This window comes from Hylobates moloch, unplaced genomic scaffold (assembly GCF_009828535.3).
Source record: "Hylobates moloch isolate HMO894 unplaced genomic scaffold, HMol_V3 SCAFFOLD_10, whole genome shotgun sequence".
Taxonomy (NCBI): Eukaryota; Metazoa; Chordata; class Mammalia; order Primates; family Hylobatidae; genus Hylobates; species Hylobates moloch.
This window is the reverse complement of record NW_026652285.1, coordinates 97288180-97309508: the sequence shown is the minus strand read 5'-3', so window position 1 is coordinate 97309508 and position 21329 is coordinate 97288180. Positions and strand designations below refer to the sequence as shown.

General features: G+C 41.8%; 1 protein-coding gene and 1 pseudogene across 4 annotated transcripts in view; one reads left to right on the top strand and one right to left on the bottom strand.

Moving 5' to 3' along the window:
• Positions 1 to 21329, top strand: part of PPP6C (protein phosphatase 6 catalytic subunit) — a 45463-nt gene that overhangs the window by 22700 nt on the left and 1434 nt on the right. For 3 of the 4 annotated variants that reach the window (XM_032165117.2, XM_058445228.1, XM_058445229.1), the window contains exons 2-6: positions 230 to 325; positions 10309 to 10374; positions 12814 to 12955; positions 17175 to 17254; positions 17418 to 17627. In XM_032165117.2, the coding sequence (XP_032021008.1) occupies positions 230 to 325; positions 10309 to 10374; positions 12814 to 12955; positions 17175 to 17254; positions 17418 to 17627 (594 nt within the window). The remainder of the gene's footprint in view (positions 1 to 229; positions 326 to 10308; positions 10375 to 12813; positions 12956 to 17174; positions 17255 to 17417; positions 17628 to 21329) is intronic. The other variant, XM_032165118.2, reaches the window with a different exon arrangement.
• On the bottom strand, positions 19545 to 20333 carry LOC116475657 (ribose-phosphate pyrophosphokinase 1-like; annotated as a pseudogene).

Sequence of the window (21329 nt, the reverse complement as noted above, 5' to 3'; positions counted from 1 at the left end):
GCTGTCTGTCTCCTAGAACCTAGTGTCTCTATAGGTAGTTTGCATTGCTTTAAGAATTCTGTGTGACAGCTGGCAGAAATCCAGCCCCTGAATTATCACAGGGTACTTTCCTATCAAAAAGTATACTTGGGTTTTGTAAGTATTAGACCTGGTATTTTTCTTTTTTGGTATTTTATCTTTAGTTTTAATGTTGTAGTAAATGTTTACCTTTTATTTTCTCTTTTTACAGCGGCTATGTGACTATGTTTGTGACCTCCTCTTAGAAGAGTCAAATGTTCAGCCAGTATCAACACCAGTAACAGTGTGTGGAGATATACATGGACAGGTAAAATTTCATGAGCAGATTTTTAAGTTTTGTGCTGTCCATGATCCATGAGTGTTTTCACATGTGCTGCAAAATTAAAACAACAGCAACATCAACAAACACAACTGGTGGTAAGCTAGGTTGCCTCAGTCTCTGTAACACTAATGATTCCTGGTTTACATTTTTGGTGAATAAAAGCAGTGGTCAAATTAGTGATGGAATTTGTTGATAATTACATTCGTGAAGTGAATAATGCAGCATTAGTTTTCTGTGGAATGGTGGGGTTGGGGGTAGATAGAAGATATAAAGTACAAACACATACTGCTCATAATAACTATGATTAACAGGAGATGTTTTGATGTTAGGCACTTTTTTCATTCAGTTCATTTCTGTTCTCCTGTCATATATTGTTGAAAATTTATCATTTCTTTAGTGGGAATGAGAATAGCAAAGGTACAGAAAAATAAAATTGTTGGTGCATGATGTCACAGCAAATCATTGATGAATGAGCTAGAAAATATTTAGCTCAATTTTTCATCTGCTGGGTGTAAGAATTTCAAAGCAGTGCCGGGCATGGTGGCTCACGCCTGTGATCTCAGCACTTTGGGTGGCTGAGGCAGGTGGATTGTGAGGTCAGGAGTTTGATACTAGCCTGACCAACATGGTGAAACCCTGTCTCTACTGAAAATACAAAAAAATTAGCTGGGCATGGTGACGCGTGCCTGTAATCCCAGCTACTCAGGAGGCTGAGGCAGGAGAATCTCTTGAACCTGGGAGGTGAAGGTTGCAGTGAGCCAAGACCACACCACTGCACTCCAGCCTGGGCAACAGAGCAAGACTCCATCTAAAAAAAAAAAAAGAATTTCAAAGCAGTAACAGGAGGGGCATACCTCATATTTAGATTCTGTTGTCAGTGTTTAGTCTCATGTATATTTGTAGAATTTTTTCGCTGGGAAATGAAAGCTGAACAGATTACTCATAGAGTGCTGTATGCATACACTGTAGTTGGGGCTGTAAGACTTAATAATACATTGCAAACAATATAGTCTTTAAAGGATGCCAACAGGACTTACTGTTGCCTGTGCAATTTCCGTGCCTTAAATATGACTGTGTACATGAGCAGAAATGTGTGTAAATTGACTCTTATTAGGGGCTGCTCCACAAGTAAAGTCTTGTTTTGGCTACTTACTTACAGGCTGATTTTCTTTTGGTTTTTCAAGGTGTTTTCTGGATTGTTGAGATTATAAAAAAATCTGACACTTGCATGTCATCACCTCCTAGATAGAGGTCCCATTATGTCATCTTTGATTGTTAAAATTACAGTTCTTTAGAGTAGACTTTAGGAATTGATTTCCTAAAATTTCCATGTAACTTCTCTCTCAAAATAAACATTTGTATTTTGCTAACATAAAGGATATTAATATAAGCAGTGTCTTAACACATTCCTGAAAACTGGAATAAAACAAGTCATGTTTTCCCCCAGTGTAGTGTTTCCCCCAGTTGTAGACTTTTTAAGATGTGAAGTACAGCCATGATCAAAGGTCAGAAAGTTAGAGACCAACCTCGAACTACTAAAATTGGAAGCATAAAATTGAACTTTTGTATTATATATACCTTCAGTCAAATGTGCAGTTTTTGCTAACATTTATCTTGTGTTTTGAGGTTAACAAAGTACTTTTTCACATATTCTTTGTCAGTTTTTTCCCAAAGTCCTGTGAGATAGGATTATTTTGTAGACAATGAAAGGGAGACTGAAAGATTGAAGAGAAATAGCCCAAACTCACACACAGTCACTACAGGGCAAATTGAGATTTGAAACTAATTTGGGTTTCTTTTGTACATGTTATTTTAAGACCACCACCAAACCGTGAACAATTGTTTATGTTGTATATGTTCCTTAAAAACAATTGTTCCAGGCACAGTGGCTCACGCCTGTAATCCCAGCACTTTGGGAGGCTAAGGCGGGCAGATCACAAGGTCAGGAGTTCAAGACCAGCCCAGCCAACATGGTGAAACCCCGTCTCTACTGAAAATACAAAAATTAGCCAGGTGTGGTGGTGCGTGCCTGTAATCCCAGCTACTCGGGAGGCTGAGGCAGGAGAATCGCTAGAACCTGGGAGGCAGAGGTTGCAGTGAGCCGAGATCATGCCATTGCACCCCAGCCTGGGCAATAGAGTGAGACTCTGTCTCAAAAAAAAAAAAAAAAAAAAGCCGGGCGCGGTGGCTCATGCCTGTAATCCCAGCACTTTGGGAGGCTGAGGTGGGTGGATCACGAGGTCAAGAGATCGAGACTATCCTGGCAAACATGGTGAAACCCCGTCTCTACTAAAAATACAAAAATTATCCAGGTGTGGTGGCAGGTGCCTGTAATCCCAGCTCCTCAGGAGGCTGAGGCAGGAGAATTGCTTGAACCTGGGAGGCGGAGGTTGTGGTGAGCCGAGATCACGCCATTGCACTCCAGCCTGGGCAACAAGAGCGAAACTCCGTCTCAAAAAAAACGAAAAACAAACAAACAAAAGAGTGCTAATCAGAAACATGGGATTTGAGCCTCTAAATAGCTATTGACTGATTAAATACAATGTAAAATGTATCCTTTGGGACTTATCTTCTTCTGGGGCCTGTTCTGGAATTGCAGGATTGGGTTATCAGTATGAATAAACATGTTAGCAAGCATGTTGTGCTGAGAAGCATTGAAGCTGTGTAATATAGTGAGGAGTTATAGATTTCAGTGTCAGATACAACTTGGTTTAAATCCTGGCTTGGCTATATATTAGTTGTTTGAGAAGCCATTTCAGCTAGCTCACAAATTTGTTAAGTGTGGCCTGTGGACCCTTGGGTCTCTAAGGTGGTACAGAGGCAATGGAGGGTAAAACTGCTCGTGCCTTAGCATGAATCAAGGGAATGACACTAGAATATGCTGATTATCATTGAGTTCTTCACCAACATGCCTGCACAGTAAAATAAAATGCCAGTTTCCCTTAACTCTCAATCCTTTAGAATATCCATTATTTGAAAAGTCTGGCTGGGCATGATGGCTCATGCCTATAATCCCAGCACTTTGGGAGGCTGAGGTGGGAGGATTGCTTGAAGCCATGGGTTCAAGACCAGCCCGGGCAACCAAATGAGACCCCCCCCCCCCCCCCATCTCAAACTCCTGACCTCAGGTGATCCACCTGCCTTGGCCTCCCGAAGTGCTGGGATTACAGGCGTGAGCCACTGTATCCGGCCTGAGACTCCCCATCTCTAAAAAAAAAAAATTTTTTTTTTTTTTTGAGACAGAGTTTCACTGTTGTTATCCAGGCTGGAGTGCAATGGCACGATCCTGGCTCACGGCAACCTCTGCCTCCCGGGTTCAAGCAATTCTCCTGCCTCAGCCTCCTGAGTAGCTGAGATTTACAGGCATGTGCCACCACGCCTGACTAATTTTTTGTATTTTTAGTTGAGATGGGATTTCTCCATGTTGCCGAGGCTGGTCTTGAACCCCTGACCTCATGTGATCCTCCTCTCTTGGCCTCCCAAAGTGCTGGGATTACAGGCATGAGCCACCATGCCTGGCCTTTTTTTTATTTCTTGTTTTTTTTTTGGACAGGGTCTCACTCTGTCACCCAAGCTGGAGTGCAGTGGTGTGATCTCAGTTCAATGCAGCCTCTGCTCCTGGGTTCAAGTGATTCTTGTGCCTCAGCATCCCAAGTAGCTGGGACTACAGGCATGCACCACCACGCCTGGCTGATTTTTGTATTTTTAGTGGAGATGGGATTTTGCCCTGTTGGCCAGGCTGGTCTCGAACTCCTGGCCTCTTGTGATCCACTTGCCTCAGCCTCCCAGAGTGCTGGGACTACAGGTGTGAGCCGCTGCACCTGGCCCCCATCTCTAAAAATATTAAAAAGAAAAAAGTTAGCCAGGCTTGGTGGTGTGAGTCTGTAAGTCCTAGCCCCTCAAGAGGCTAAGGTGGGAGCATTGCTTGAGCCCAGGAGTTTGAGGCTGTAGTCAGCTATTATTGTGCCACTGCACTCCAGCCTGGGCAACAGAGTGAGACCCCATTTAAAAAGAAAAAGAAAAAAATCTGTGTGATGAAATGGGAAGTATGCATAAAGCATATCTACTGCATGCTGAAGAAAGATAGTTTACTCAAGGAAAAGTAGTTGTGGGTTGGGCACGGTGGCTCACACCTGTAATCCCAGCACTTTGGAAGGCCAAGATGGGCAGATCACCTGAGGTCAGGAGTTCAAGATCAGCCTGGCCAACATGGCAAAACACCATCTTTACTAAAAAATACAAAAATTTGCCAGGTGTGGTGGTGGGTGCCTGTAATCCCAGCTACTCAGGGACTAAGGCAGGGAAAATTACTTGAACCCGGGAGGTGGATGTTGCAGTAAGCTGAGATCTCACTATTGCACTCCAGCCTGGGTGACAGAGCGAGACTCTGCTCAAAAAAAAAAGAAAAAAGAAAAGAAAAATACTTGTGAAATTCTTTGAGTCATGAGTTAACTGCTTTTTTATGGAACACTATTTTTACTTGAGAATGACTAACAAACTGTGATTATTTAGACTTGGGTATTTGGCAACTATATTTGCAAAAGCGAAGGAAGTGGGCCAGTCACTTCAAGGAGAACAATTGACGGTATTTGTTGCCAATGACAAAATTTGAATTTACTAATGAAAAATTGGAATTTTGGAAAATCTGAGTCCACCACTACGGCGCTAACAGTTTCCGACACTTAAAAGACTTTCCTGAGATGAGATGAGCAGTGATATTAACAAATATGGTTTTTTGATGATATAAAATGCAATGTCATTTTCATTTTTCAAATTACTAGTTTACCATTTACTCAAAGTGTAAGATAACAAATGTAACAGAGTATGAAAGATCACTATTATAGGCCAGGCCTGGTGACTCACACCTGCAATCCTAGCACTTTGGGAGGCCGTGGCAAGCTGATCGCTTGAGCCCAGGAGTTTGAGACCAGCCTGAGCAACATGGTGAAACCCTGTCTCTACTAAAAATACAAAAATTGCCCAGGTGTGGGGGTATGTGCCTGTAATCTCGGCTACTTAGGTGGCTGAGGCATGAGAATTGCTTGAACCTGGGAGGTGGAGGTTGCACTGAGCCGAGAATGTGCCACTGTACTCCAGCCTGGACAACAGGGAGAGACCCTGTCTCCAAAAAAAAAAAAAAAGCAGAAGATTACTGTTACGGTTTCAAATTTCATATTGCGATTAACTTTTAAGTGTCGTAAACTGCCACTTGTCAAATTTTGGTACAGTATTTAAAGAATATGCACAGTTACCGAAAATGTTATTAAAATACTCCCTCCTTTTGTAACTGCATATCTTTGTGAAGCTGGATTTTCTTCATCTGCTTTACTTAGTATATTCCCAACAGACTGAATCCAGAGGCAAGTTCTAAGACTAACCATGTTCTATTTAGCCAGACATTAAAGAGATTTGTGAAAATGTAAAACAATGTGAATTCTCCTTTCACTAAACAATTTTTTTGTTTTGGAAAAGTTAATTTTTCATTAAAATGTGTTTGTGATACTTTTTGATGGGTATGTTATTGATTTTTTTTTTTGAGATGGGAGTTTCACTCTTGTCACCCAGACTGCAGTGCAATGGTGTGATCTCAGCTCACTGCAACCTCTGCCTCCTGGTTCAAGCGATTCTCCTGCCTCAGCCTCCCAAGTAGCTGGGATTACAGGTGTGAGTCACCGTGCCTGGCCTATGTTATTAATTTTTAAAAATTCATTTAAATATTTAAAACTTCTGAGTTTTAATCTCTAATATGGTAAATATTGATTTGTAAAACTTACATAAAAGATTTTGAGGACCTCTGGTTTTTAAGATCACAAATGAATCCTGAAACCAAAAAGTTTGAGAACTACTGGGCAGACTGGATGTTTCCTTGCCGCTGATAAAAAAAAAAATTCCACTTCCCAGCCGGGTGCGGTGGCTTAAGCGTGTAATCCCAGCACTGTGGGAGGCCGAGGCGGGCGGATCACGAGGTCAAGAGATCAAGACCATCCTGGCCAACACGGTGAAACCCCGTCTCTACTAAAAACACAAAAATTAGCTGGGTATGGTGGCACATGCCTGTAGTCTCAGCTACTCGGGCGGCTGAGGCAGGAGAATGACGTGAACCTGGGAGGTGGAGGTTGCAGTAAGCCAAGATCACGCCACTGCACTCCAGTCTAGGTGACAGAGCGAGACTCCATCTCAAAAAAAAAAAATCCACTTTCCAGGCTGGGTAAAGTGGTACCTACCTGTAGTTCCAGCTACTCAGGAGGCTGAGGTGGGAGGATTGCTTGATCCCAAAAGTTTGAGACCAACCTGGGCAATATAGTGAGCCTCCATCTCAAAAATAATGATAATTAAAGAAAAAAATCTACTTCTCAAGATTGTTTTTGGTTTAAAATGGGAGCAGAGTATCTGAAATATGAAAAACATAGAGTAGCTGGGTGCAGTGGCTCACGCCTGTAATCCTAGCACTTTGGGAGGCTGAGGCGGGCAGATTACCTGAGGTGAGGGGTTTAAGACCAGCCTGGCCAATGTGGCGAAACCCTTTCTCTACAAAAAAATACAAAAATTAGGCAGGTGTAGTGGCATGTGCCTGTAGTCCCAGCTACTTGGGAGGCTGAGGCAGGAGGATTGCTTGAACCCAGGAGCCAGAGGCAGCAGTGAGCTGAGATTGCACCACTGGTCTCCAGGCTGGGTAACAGAGTGAGACTCTGTCTCAAAAAAAAAAAAAAAAAAAAAAAAAAAAAAGCGAGGGAGAGACATAGAGTAGATAGTAGATATTATTTGACAATGAGGTAGGTGTCTGGTAATGTAGGATGAAAATAGGGCCGGGTGCGGTGGCTCACGTCTGTAATCCTAGCATTTGGGAAACCAAAGCGGGTGGATCACCTGAGGTCAGGAGTTTGAGATCTGCCTGGCCAACATGGTGAAACCCCATTTTTACTAAAAATACAAAAATTAGCGGGGATGCGGTGGCAGGTACCTGTAATCCTAGCTACTTGGAAGGCTGAGGCAGGAAAATCACTTGAACCCAGGAGGTGGAGGTTGCAGTGAGCTGAGATCGTGCCATTGCACTCCAGCCTGGACAACAAGAATGAAACTCCATCTCAAAAAAAAAAAACAAAAAACAGAATTGCCCAAGTTCTCGAGAAATGGGAACCTATGTATCACTGACACAGAATATTTAATCACCTACATGTGTGTCTGGTAAATGCAAACTTTAAAAGCTTTTGTTTAAGAACAGATACCTGGCCATGGTGAAACCCCATCTCTACTAAAAATACAAAAATTAGCTGGGGCTGTTGGCGCGTGCCTGTAATCCCAGCTACTCAGGAGGCTGAGGCAGGAGAATCACTTGAACCTGGGAGGCGGAGGATGCAGTGAGCCGAGATTGCACCATTGCATTCCAGCCTGGGCAACAGAGTGAGACTCTGTCTCAAAAAAACAAAACAAAACAAAAAACAGATATCTGTAAACATCAATAGAAAAGTTTAAGGATACTCTTCTACCATATTTTTATTAAAAAACTGACTTACAAAACTTTTTAATGTTCACTTCCTGACTTTGTGTATATACCTACTCAATTTTTTGCATAATAGAATTGTATAGTTAAAGTTTTGTGTTCCATTCTTTTCCCTAATAATTTTTGCATTTTGCTACATGGTTTTCGTCATAATTATTATTCATGGCCTCATAAGGTCCTTGAGTTGCTAGATCTTAATTTAAGATATTCGCTTATGTTAGTCATGAAGGCTGTTTCTTTTGATATTTTAAATGATGTCATAACACTTTTTTTTTTTTTTTTTTGAGACGAAGTCTAGCTGTGTCATCCAGGCTGGAATGCAGTGGCACCATCCTGGCTCACTGTAACCTCCGTCTCCTAGGTTTAAGTGATTCTCCTGCCTCAGCCTCCTGAGGTAGCTGGGACTACAGGTGCCCGCCGCCATGCCTGGCTAATTTTTGTATTTTTAGTAGAGACTGGGTTTTGCCATGTTGGCCAGGCTGGTCTCGAACTCCTGACCTCAGGTGATCCACCCACCTCGGCCTCCCAAATTGCTGGAATTACAGGCATGAGCCTCTGTGCTTGGCCCACTTTTTTTGTTTTTTGTTTTTTTTTGAGATGGAGTCTTGCTCTGTCACCCAGGCTAGAGTGCAGTGGCGTGATCTTGGCTTACTGCAGCCTCCACCTCTCAGGTTCAAGTGATTCTCCTGCCTCAGCCTCCTGAATAGCAGGGATTGATTACAGGTGCCCACCAAGATGCTTAGCTAATTTTTGTATTTTTAGTAGAGACAGGGTTTCACCATGTTGGACCCGGCTGGTCTCGAGCTCCTGACCTCAGGTGATCCACCTGCCTCGGCCTTCCACAATGCTGGGATTACAAGTGTGAGCCACTGTGCCCGGACCATAACACTTTTTTTTTTTTTTTTTTTTTTGAGACAGAATCTTGCTCTGTTGCCCAGGCTGGAGTGTAGTGGCATGATCTTGGCTCACTGCAACCTCTGCCTCCTGGGCTCAAGCAATTCTTGTGCCTCAGCCTCCCAAGTAGCTGGGATTACAGGTGCAGGCCACCACCCCTGGATAATTTTTGTATTTTTAGTAGAGACGGGGGTTTCACCGTGTTGGCTAAGCTGGTCTTGAACTCCTGACCTCAAGTGATCTGCCTGCCTGGGACTCCCAGTGTGCTGGGATTACAGGCGTGAGCTCCCAAAGTTCCAGGATTACAGGTGTGAGCAGCCCGGCCTGTTAGCTAATTTTCCGAAGATAGATACATTTTATATTAAGCTTCCTAAAGTTTTTTTTTTTTTTTGTCTGACTTTTTAGACTTAAAGAACATTGTTATAAAAGGTGTTACTTTATTTCTTTCAGTAGTTAACATTTCACTTTCACTTCACTTTGACTAAGATTCCTATTAAGTGTTAAAAGTTTAAATAGTAATTTTATTTCAAGTGTAAAAGATGAATGTGTTAGAAGTTGTTAGTTGTAGTTGGTCCAATGTATTGTAGTCAATTCCCTTAATCCGAAATTATTTTTTTTTCCAGAAAAACTGTAATGCTTTCTTTGGAAATTAGGGCTAGGATAATAATCTAGTTGACTGACATTTGACAAATGCACAATTTGCCAGTTACCAAATTTCAGTCAAATAGAAATATGATGAAATATGATTGGGTGTCATGGATCACACTTGTAATCCCAGCACTTTGGGAGACTGGGGTGGGAGGATTGCCTGAGGCCAGTAGTTTGAGACCAGCTTGGGCAAAAAAGCGAGACCCTGTCTCTATAAAAATCTGCTGGGCATGGTGGTGTGTAACTGTGGTCCTAGCTACTGAGGAGGGCAAGGTAGGAGGATCGCTTGAGCCCAGGCATTTGTGGCTGCAGTGAGTTGTGATTGCACCACTGCATTCTGGCCTGGGTAACAGAGCCAAACCCTGTCTTAAAACAAAAAACAAAAAATATAATGAAATATATAATTTTTTTTAACTGATCATTGAGAAGACACTCCATGGCTGTGGAGCCTGAGGGTATATAACTCTAACTGTAGAAATTGGGAAGATCTCTATATGACACTGTGAAGTGTCATGTAAGTTCAGTTTGGAAGAAAAAGAGGTATCCACTTGTTTCCGTAATCTTTTGTCTCATTAAAATAGATACAGAATTTGGGTGGGCTGTTAGATTAGCTTACTGAGAAATTAGACAATTGATAAAGGATGTCAGAATTCTCAAGAGATAGATGGGGAGATGTATGAAAGAAAATGAGAAAGGGAAGCCTATGATGATAATCTAGGAGTGACTTTATGGTAACTGAGCTTTATTTAGTGCTTTTTTTAGGCTTGAGAACTGTGTGCTTGGCAGTTTGGCTTACACTTTATTTCTTAAAAATGTAAATATTTAGAGTCCTCTTAGCTGCTTCTTTACACATTTCACTCTCAGTTTTGTTGCTTTGCTTCTTAACAGGAATTTGTAATCAGCATATATTGCATTTCTTTTATAGTTTTATGACCTTTGTGAACTGTTCAGAACTGGAGGTCAGGTTCCTGACACAAACTACATATTTATGGTATGTAAACACCAGTGATATCAAGTGCTTGTTTAAAGTGGAAAGGATCTGACTTACTAAATGTAAATTGCATAATAATTCTTTACCATGTGACAGTCCCTATTTCAGTATATGAAAAGGTGTGTATTAGTCCGTTTTCTTGCCGCTGATAAAGACATACTTGAGACTGGGCACTTTACAGAAGAGGTTTAATGGACTTACAGTTTCACATGGCTGGAGAGGCCTCACAATCATGCAGAAGGCAAGGAGGACCAAGTCACATCTTACGTGGATGGCGGCAGGCAAAGGGAGAGAGACTGTGCAGGGATCTCTTGTTTTTAAAACCATCAGATCTCATGAGACTTACTGTCATGAGAACAGCACAGGAAAGACTTGCCCCCATGATTCAATTACTTTCCATCGAGTCCCTCCCACAGCATGTGGGAATTCAAGATGAGATTTGGGTGGGGACACAGCCAAACCATATCAAGGTGATTGTATACTTTTCTACATTTAACTATGTCCTCTAGTTAATTGCCTTAGTAAGCCACTGTAGATTGGGTTGGGTTGTAGCTGTCAATAATGGTTGGGCGTAAAAAATAACCCAGAACCCCTGGTTTAAGGCATAAATCTTCAATTGACTATTATTTATTCAAACTTTTCGAGCATTCATTTTTATCTCTTTTTAATCTATGGATGGATGAATATACACACATACACATTTGCTATAGATGTTTGCTTTTCTTTTGGAATGTAATGTTACTGTTGAACTTTTTCTGGATCCTTCTCTCATTATCTTTCCTTCTGAAAGTTTCTGGGTCACTTATTTTTTTTTTTGAGACGGAGTCTCGCTCCGTTGCCAGGCTGGAGTGCAGTGGTGCGATTGGCTTACTGTAACCTCCACCTCCCAGGTTCAAGCGATTCTCTTGCCTCAGCCTCCCGAGTAGCTGGGATTACAGGCACGCGCCACCATGCCCAGCTAATTTTTGTATTTTTAGTAGAGACAAGGTTTCACCATGTTGGCCAGGATGGTCTGGATCTCTTGAACTCGTGATCCGCCCACCTCGGAGCCTGCCTTGGCCTCCCAAAGTGCTGGGATTACAGGGGTGAGCCACCACGCCGGCCACTTTCCTATTCTTTCAGCTGTTTTCCTATTGGTGTAATATTGGCCCAAGTCAGACATTAATGGGAAGTGTAAATAGTATATTATCATATATGATTGTTAAATGCACAACTGAACCTAGAATGCTGTTATAATTATGGTATTTGCTTTTACAAAATTTTTTTCTTCAAGTAGGCAGCTCTTCCAATACAGTTAAAATAATTCTTAAAATAGAAAATTATTTTACCTGGGCATGGTGGTACACGCCTGTAGTCCCAGCTACTTGGGAGGCTGAGGTGGGATGATTGTTTAAGCTCAGAAGTTCTAGACCAACCTGGGCAACATAGTGAGACCCCATCTCTAAAAAAAAAAAAAAAAAAAAAAATTGAATTTTTAAAAATTAAATTACTTGGCTGGGCGCAGTGGCTCACGCCTGTAATCCCAGCACTTTGGGAGGCCGAGGCAGGTGGATCACCTGAGGTCAGGAGTTTGAGACCAGCCTGACCAACATGGAGAAACCCCGTCTCTACTAAAAAAAAATATATGTATATAAAATTAGCTGGGCTTGGTGGTGCGTGCCTGTAATCCCATCTACTCGGGAATCTGAGGTGGGAGAATCACTTGAACCCAGGAAGCAGAGGTTGCAGTGAGCCAAGATCACGCCATTGCTCTCCAGCCTGGGCAACAAGAGTGAAACTCCATCTAAAAAAAAAAAAATTACTTAAAAAATACTGGTTAACAGATGACCAAATCGACTAATGTAGGTAATAGAGGATTGAAAAAATGATGGTTTTGCCCGGTGTGGTGGCTCACGTCTATAATCCCAGCACTGTGGGAGGCCGAGGCGGGTGGATCACAAGGTCAGGAGTTTGAGACCAGCCTGATCAACCTGGTGAAACCCCCGTCTCTACAAAAAATACAAAAATCAGCCGAGCGTGGTGGTGGTGTGTAATCCCAGCTACTCAGGAGGCTGAGGCAAGAGAATCTCTTGAACCTGGGAGGTGGAGGTTGCAGTGAACCGAGATTGTGACACTGCACTCCAGCCTGGGTGACAGAGTGATACTCTGTCTCAAAAAAAGAAAAAAAAATGGTGGTTTTTTTCAGGGAAAGTTTTTGAGAGAATGGCACAGCAGATTCTCGTAGATTTCCCTGGAATCAAAAATCTTGTTTCTATAAACATTTAATAGAAAAAGTTTGTTTACCTCTATTTTTTTTTGTTGTTAAAATCAAATTTCCAAATAATTCGGTACGTAACTCTTTATTGTAGTTATGAACTATGAGTTTGTGCAGTTTGATATAATTTGAAAAGAATATTGTGGCCATTGTATTGTTTGTAACTGTAAACTTTTACTTCACAGGGTGATTTTGTAGACAGAGGTTACTATAGTTTGGAGACCTTCACTTACCTTCTGGCATTAAAGGCTAAATGGCCTGATCGTATTACACTTTTGCGAGGAAATCATGAGAGTAGACAGATAACACAGGTCTATGGATTTTATGGTAAGAATTCCTATTTCTCTGATTCTGAATATTATTTTACTTTCCTCTTTGGAAAACAAAGCTACACAAGTCATACACATGCTTTATGTATATTATTTTCCCCACATCCTCACTCCTTCACTCGTCCCAAACAATTGAAAATCTTATGCTCGAGAGAGGACCACTGTTAACTTTTTGGTGTGCATCTTTCTAGATCTGTGCCTCAAAGTGTAGCTGGAATCACCTGAGTTCTCATTAAAAATGTAGATTGCGGGCGGGGTGGGTTGGCTCACACCTGTAATCTCAGGACTTTGGGAGGCTGAGGCGGGCTGATCACAAGATCAGGAGATCGAGACCATCCTGACCAATATGGTGAAACCCTGTCTCTTCTAAAAATACAAAAACGAGCTGGGCATGGTGGTGTGTGCATGTAATCCCAGTTACTTGGGAGGCTGAGGCAGGAGAATTGCTTGAACCAAGGAGTCGGAGTTTGTGATGAGCCGAGATCATGCCACAGCACTCCAGCCTGGCGACATAGGGAGACTCCGTCTCAAAAAAAAAAAAAAGTAGATTGCTGGGCCTCACCACAGATTTATTAATCAAAATATTAATCAAAATATTTTGGAGTGGGAATCTAGAATCTGCTGAAGGTGAATGTTCTGCACAAATTTGAGAGTCCATTCTTATCTATTTTGTGTGTGTGTGTGTGTGTATTTATGTGTGTTTATATGTACAAACACGCACACTAAAATGGGGACATACCTGATTTTTTCACTTTATTAATGTTATTTTCATGGCTGTATCATATACCATATGGATGTACCATAATTGATGTATCAGTTTTTCTTCTATCATTGGACTTTAGAGTTGTTTTTAAGCTGCTGTTATACATCCTTTTACATATATCTCTGTATGCTCACTCCAGAGAATGCTAGGACCTCAGGGATCGGAAGCAGAACTTAGTCATAAAAAGCAAAATAGACCAGGCGCAGTGGCTCACCTCTGTAATCCCAGCACTTTGGGAGGCCAAGGCGGGCGGATCACCTGACGTCAGGAGTTCGAGACCAGCCTGGCCAACTAAACCCTGTCTCTACTAAAAATACAAAAATTAGCCAGGCACTGGTGGGGGGAGCGGGGAGGGATAGCATTAGGAGACATACCTAATGTAAATGACGAGTTAATGGGTGCAGCACACCAACATGACCGGCACGTATATGTAAAAGACCGGCACGTTATGCACATGTACCCTAGAACTTAAAGTATAATAATAAGAAAATTTTAGCCGGGCATGGTGGTGGGGGCCTGTAATCCCAGCTACTCGGGAGACTGAGGCAGGGAGAATTGATTGAACCCAGGAGGCGGAGGTTGCAATGAGCCAAGATCGCGCCATTGCACTCCAGTCTGGGCAACTGAGCCAGACTGTGTCTCAAGAAAGGAAAAAAAGCAAACTAGCTAATTCTCTAAAACTTTTATTTGATTGAGAGAGAGAAAGAGAGAGAGAGTGAGCGAGCTTATTAGGAAGCCCATTCAGGGAAATAGAACTGTCAAGATTATGAATTTGAATTTTCCTTGAGTACAATTAAGACAGATATTGAGAGATTTGGAAACATTAATTGCAGAACCCTTTAGATTTAAATTTTATATTTTTGAATTATCTTCTTTCATTATCAAGATAGGCTGGGCCGGGTGTGGTGGCTCATGCCTGTAATCCCAGCACTTTGGGAGGCTGAGGCAGGCAGATCACGAGGTCAGGAGATCGAGACCATCTTGGCCAACATGGTGAAACCCCATCTCTACTTAAAATACAAAAATTAGCTGGGCATGGTGGCGCTTGCCTGTAGTCCCAGCTATTTGGGAGGCTGAGGCAGGAGAATCCCTTGAACCCAGGAGGCGGAGGTTGCAGTGTGCCGAGATTGCACCATTGCACTCCAGCCTGGATGACAGCGAGGCTGTCTCTAAACGAAACAAAACAAAGATGATCTGAACTCTCTTACTCTTCAGTTTGTCTGCCATTATCAGTTAGAGAAATTTTGAGAATTTATTGTTTTTATATAATTTTTTTAATACGTGTAAAGTTAGATAATATTTGTCTCCTTTCTACAAGTTACTTCTTATTTTCATTCACAAAATAAACACCAATCGAAATACAACTTTTGGATTCTTTTGCAAAATAATATTTTGGATAATATACTATGATATTAGCTCAGTGAAAACAATACTAAAACTAATGTTATAAAAACACACACACCTACTATATATATGTAACTAATGCTACATGTATAATATATAAAATACATATTGTTACATGTGACTAATATATGACTTTTTTTTTTTTTTTTTTTGAGACAGAGTCTCACTGTGTCACCCAGGCTGGAGTGCAGTGTGATCTCTGCTCACTGCAAGCTCCGCCTACTGGGTTCATGCCATTCTCCTGCCTCAGCCTCCCAAGTAGCTGGGACTACAGGTGCCTGCCACCACGCCTGGCTAATGTTTTTGTATTTTTTAGTAGAGACAGGGTTTCACCGTGTTAGCCAGGATGGTCTCAATTTCCTGACCTCATGATCCGCCCACCTCGGCCTCCGAAAGTGCTGGGATTACAGGATGAGGCACCATGTCCAGCCATATGACATATGTTTTGAATAAGATAATTTTAGTTGTTATAGGACTTAATATTGATTTTCGAGGAATAAAATATCCCTATATGACTTTACACTGGGCCTTCAGTTCACTCTGATAAACACATACTGGGCAGTTACTATTGAGCCAAGTTCAAGATCCCTGCCTGCAACCTGAGCTCATTGTTAGGGCTCTCTTATGGCAAGTTTACATAACAATCTTGCTTCACAGAGATATATAATTGAGAAAATCTTGGGGATTGGTCATAACCTGCAGACTTCTTTCCTATATCATTTTCAGCTTCACTTAAGGCAATAGTGATATGTCAGGTTTTTTTTTCTAAAATTATGGAAGAAGCCAAAGTACAGAGCTTCCATGGTGTTAACAAAAGAAGCATGTACCCTGTTAACTACGTAGACAGTCAGGGTACAGTGGCTCACATCTGTAATCTCAGCACTGTGGGAGGCTGAGGTAGGGGGATTGCTTGAGCTCAGGAGTTCAAGACCAGCCTGGACAACATAGGGAGACCCCCATGTCTACCAGAAATAAAATTAGCCAGGTATGGTGGCACGTGCCTGTAGTTCAGCTATTCAGAAGACTGAGGTGGTAGGATCGCTTGAGCCCAAGTGGTTGAGGTCGCAGTGAGCTGTGATCGCGCCACTGCTGATTGTGCCACTGTATTCCAACTTGGGCAACAGAGTGAGACCTTGTCTCAAAAGCAAAAAACTATGTAGGCAGCAGAAAGAGTGTTCAACTGAGAATTTGTAAGAACCTGATTGGCAGTCTGTCCTCAATTGTGATCCACTGAAGCTCAAGTGTTTAGTTGCACAATTTGCAGAAAATCTCAGAAGAGACAACTTAGCCCTGAGAAGAGTTAGGCATTGCTCATGCTCCTATAACTAAGGGTCCTCTAATTTGTTTGATCTGTTTATCCTGCTAGAATTGTCTCCTTAAATAAATTTATCTGTTTACCAGAATTGCTAATATTAACATAACTGTCAGGTTGTGTGAAATTAGTATTTAACTCTTCTAATGATAGCATTTTGGCTAATAATTTCAGCTGCTTCTTAGGTCCATTCCAGGAATGAAGAGCAATACTACATCCTTAGGAAATACAGTCATGTGCCACATAATGACATTTCAGTCGATGGTGGACTATATATATGACAGTGGTCCCATAGATATAACGGAGCTGAAAAATTCCTATTGCACAAATACTTACCATTGTGTTACTATTTCCTTATGATATTTAGTACAGTTACATGCTGCACAAGTTTATAGCCTAGGAGCAATAGGCTATATCATATTGCCTAGGTGTGTAGTAGGCTAGACCATCTAGGTTTATGTAAGGACATCCGATGATGTTCACACAACGATGAAATCACCTAACAATGCATTTTTTAGAATGTATCCCCATGGTTAAGGGACATATAACTGTATATAGTTAGTCACTAGCGTTCTTTTGGCTCTATGTGGAGGTCCTAGCAGGACTAAATATGTGTCATATGTTGCTATCCTAGTTTAAGCTGAATTTCTGTTGTACTGAAGGCTGCTCTAGTATTGGATATATTGTTTATTTTTATTGGCAGATTCATTAATTAAAACCCTTCTGTTTCTTTCACAGATGAGTGCCAAACCAAATATGGAAATGCTAATGCCTGGAGATACTGTACCAAAGTTTTTGACATGCTCACAGTAGCAGCTGTAAGTTTCTATTTTTAAAGTCTCATGTATGTTCCTGCCAATAACACATTGCATATTTTTATCTAGTTGTCATCTCAATCATATTGATATCTTTAGTATTCATTGATGAATTTAGATATGCCTGAGGTTATATGTTCAACTCTTTGTTATCCTTTTTTGCTAGTTAATAGATGAGCAGATTTTGTGTGTCCATGGTGGTTTATCTCCTGATATCAAAACACTGGATCAAATTCGAACCATCGAACGGAATCAGGAAATTCCTCATAAAGGAGCATTTTGTGATCTGGTTTGGTCAGATCCTGAAGATGTGGATACTTGGGCTATCAGTCCCCGAGGAGCAGGTTGGCTTTTTGGAGCAAAGGTCACAAATGAGGTAAAGCCAACATTTTTGGAAAAGTAATTTGTGGATTGCTAATGGGCTGCATAGAGAACTATGGTGGCCCTAGATAACAAACTTATAGTCTAGCTTACTCAAAATATGGTGGATATTAAATTTCTAGTTTAGTTATTAACATATGTCTTTCTTTAATGGTTAAATAAGATGACACAGTGACACAGTGAAAGCACCTACCACCTACTCCAGCATCCATTTGTTAATAATGTATAAGTAAATGTTCTTTCCTTTTTTTTTTTTATTGAGATGGAGTCTTGCTCTGTCACCTAGGCTGGAGTGCAGTGGTGTGATCTTGGCTCACTGCAACCTCTGCCTCCCAGGTTCAAGCCATTCTTCTGCCTCAGCCTCCTGAGTAGCTGGGTCCACAGCCATGCGCCACCATGCCCGGCTAATTTTTGTATTCTTAGTAGAGATGGGGTTTCACCTTGTTGACTAAGCTGGTCTTGAACTCCTGACCTCAGATGATCCACCCGCCTCAGCCTCCCAAAGTGCTGGGATTATAGGTGTGAGCCACCGCACCCAGCCAGCCCCTTTCCTTTCAAGTACTGTAGTTAAGTAACAAAATGGCAAGACCAAGATAGGCAATACTTTTTTTTTTTTTTTAAAGATCTCAAATCACACAGATACAGACGCTTTATTAGTTTCCTCTACAAGAGACAATAACATGAATCTTTTTTTTTTGAGACAAGAGTTTCACTCATGTTGCCCAGGCTGGAGTACAATGGTGCAATCTCGGTTCACTGCAACCTCTACCTCCTGGGTTCAAGCGAATCTCCCGTCTCAGCCTCCAGAGTAGCTGGGATTACAGGTGTGCACCACCATGCCTGGCTAATTTTGTATTTTTAGTAGAGACAGGGTTTCACCATGCTGGTGAGGCTGGTCTGGAACTCCTGACCTCAGGTCATCTGCCCACCTTGGTCTCCCAAAGTGCTGGGATTACAGGCGTGAGCCACCGTGCCCGGCCTACGTCAATCTTTTTTTTTTTTTTTTTTTTTTTAACAGAAATCTCTGTTCATTTGAAAAGCCAAATAGATCCAAAGAAGGAAGATGAAAATTAAATACTTAAATTAATCAAAAGGCACTATGATACCACCTAAAACCTACTGCCACAGTGGTAGTAGGCTAAGGAAGATCAAGCTACAGCAAATCATGTAATGTGAATGTTAGTGATTACATAGCAGGAAGCACATTTGCTTTCCAGAAGACCATGGTACAGTGTTCATTTGGGCCCAAGAGAATATTTGGCCAGGAAAGGATCAAGATGGATGAAAGTAAAGCCAAATCAAAGGAGTAGGTACAAAAGAGAATCCAAGCTACATAGTCAAGCAGATGATGATGGATCAGGCTTCTTCCTCCCAAGAAACATTTGCTGCACTGTGCTGCCTCCCCCCTCAACCACCCCCCACCCCCTACCCCATGGCTGCTCAAGCCCAACTGCCTGCTCCTGCCTTACAGGGTGCTCAGCCACCAGGACTAGGTTTGGGGTTGCCCAGGGCTCTTGCCATAATTTAGCATAGACCTTGGGGAGAACTGCTCACCCATGGGTTGGCTTTGTTGCTGGTTGTTCTCAACAAAGAAAACCCTGAAGCATTCACATGCAGAGTAGTCTGAGCTTCTCCAATCACAGTCAAACACCCCCACACAACATCCTCAAAAGTCTGAAATCTTGTAACAGCTGAGCTATAGTTAAAGCTGCAAGGCTCACAGAATCATCAAGGAAGCCAGAATGAGACAATGCAGATAGGAAGTCCCAGCAGTTAATCTCAATCCGTCTTCTCCATTTCGGATAAGCTCAGATATACCTGATGTGGGAGATAGAAAGCTACACTGGAGCAAGCTGGGTCTTCTGCTGAATTTGTCATCAAATACCAAGGGAAAACAAGGGGTGGGGTGGATTTTATTCTTAAAAAGCCTCAGAAGTTACTGTATTATAAAGGGACATGACTGAATAGGTAAGAAACGGATTCTTCATTGTGAATTTTCCTGATGGCTTCTGCAAGGATCATAGAGATGTTGATCACCTGTATTTTGGAGCGGTGCTTCATCTTGTCCTCCTGGGGTATGTTATTGGTGACTACTACTGCTTGAAAGTATGCGTTGTTGATGTGAGAAATAGCTGGACCAGAGAAGATTCTGTGAGTCAAGATAGCATAAGCTCTGGTGACTCCAGCAGAGAGAAGTTTGTCAGCTGCATGGCAGATTGTGCCACAAGTGTCAACCATGTCATCCACAAGGATGGCCACCAGATCCTTCACATCTCCCACAAGCACCATGCGGTCCACTTCATTGGCCTTCGTTGTGAATCAAGGCAAAGTCCACATTCATGCTGTCTGCAATGGAGGTCACTCTCTTAGCTCCACCAGCATCAGATGAAACAATAGTGCAGTTCTTCTGCTCAGAGATATTCTCCCTTATCCACTTCAGGACACCTGGCTCTTCATACAAATAGTCCACTGGGTTATCAAAAAAGCCCTGAATTTGAGAAACATGTAGGTCCATGGCGATAATATGATCTGCGTCTGCTACAGATAGCACGTTTGCAGCAAGCTTGGCTGAGATTGTCACCTGACTCTTGTCTTTCTTATCCTGCTGGGCATAAGGGAAGCATGGGATGACTGTAGTAAGCTGGCTCGCTGAATCAGTCTTGCAGGTATTAGTCATGATCAGAGGCGCCATTAAATTGTCATTGATTGAAGTCCTTGCCCACGCCTATGTCCTGAATGGTATTGCCTAGGTTTTCTTGTAGGATTTTAATGGTTTTAGGTCTAACATATAAGTCTTTAATCCATCTTGAATTAATTTTTGTATAAGGTGTAAGGAAGGGATCCAGTTGCAGCTTTCTACATATGGCTAGCCAGTTTTCCCAGCACCATTTATTAAATAGGGAATCCTTTCCCCATTTCTTGTTTTTGTCAGGTTTGTCAAAGATCAGATAATTGTAGCTATGCGGCATCATTTCTGAGGGCTCTGTTCTGTTCCATTGATCTATGTCTCTGTTGTGGTACCAGTACCATGCTGTTTTGGTTACTGTAGCCTTGTAGTATAGTTTAAAGTCAGGTAGCGTGATGCCTCCAGCTTTGTTCTTTTGGCTTAGGATTGACTTGGCGATGCGGGCTCTTTTTTGGTTCCATATGAACTTTAAAGTAGTTTTTTCCAATTCTGTGAAGAAAGTCATTGGTAGCTTGATGGGGATGGCATTGAATCTATAAATTACCTTGGGCAGTATGGCCATTTTCACGATATTGATTCTTCCAACCCATGAGCATGGAATGTTCTTCCATTTGTTTGTATCCTCTTTTATTTCATTGAGCAGTGGTTTGTAGTTCTCCTTGAAGAGGTCCTTCACATCCCTTGTAAGTTGGATTCCTAGGTATTTTATTCTCTTTGAAGGACTTCATGTCTAAAACACCAAAAGCAATGGCAACAAAAGCCAAAATCGACAAATGGGATCTCATTAAACTAAAGAGCTTCTGCACAGCAAAAGAAACTATCATCAGAGTGAACAGGCAACCTACAGAATGGGAGAAAATTTTTGCAACCTACTCATCTGACAAAGGGCTAATATCCAGAATCTACAATGAACTCAAACAAATTTACAAGAAAAAAACAAACAACCCCATCAAAAAGTGGGCGGAGGACATGAACAGACACTTCTCAAAAGAAGACATTTATGCAGCCAAA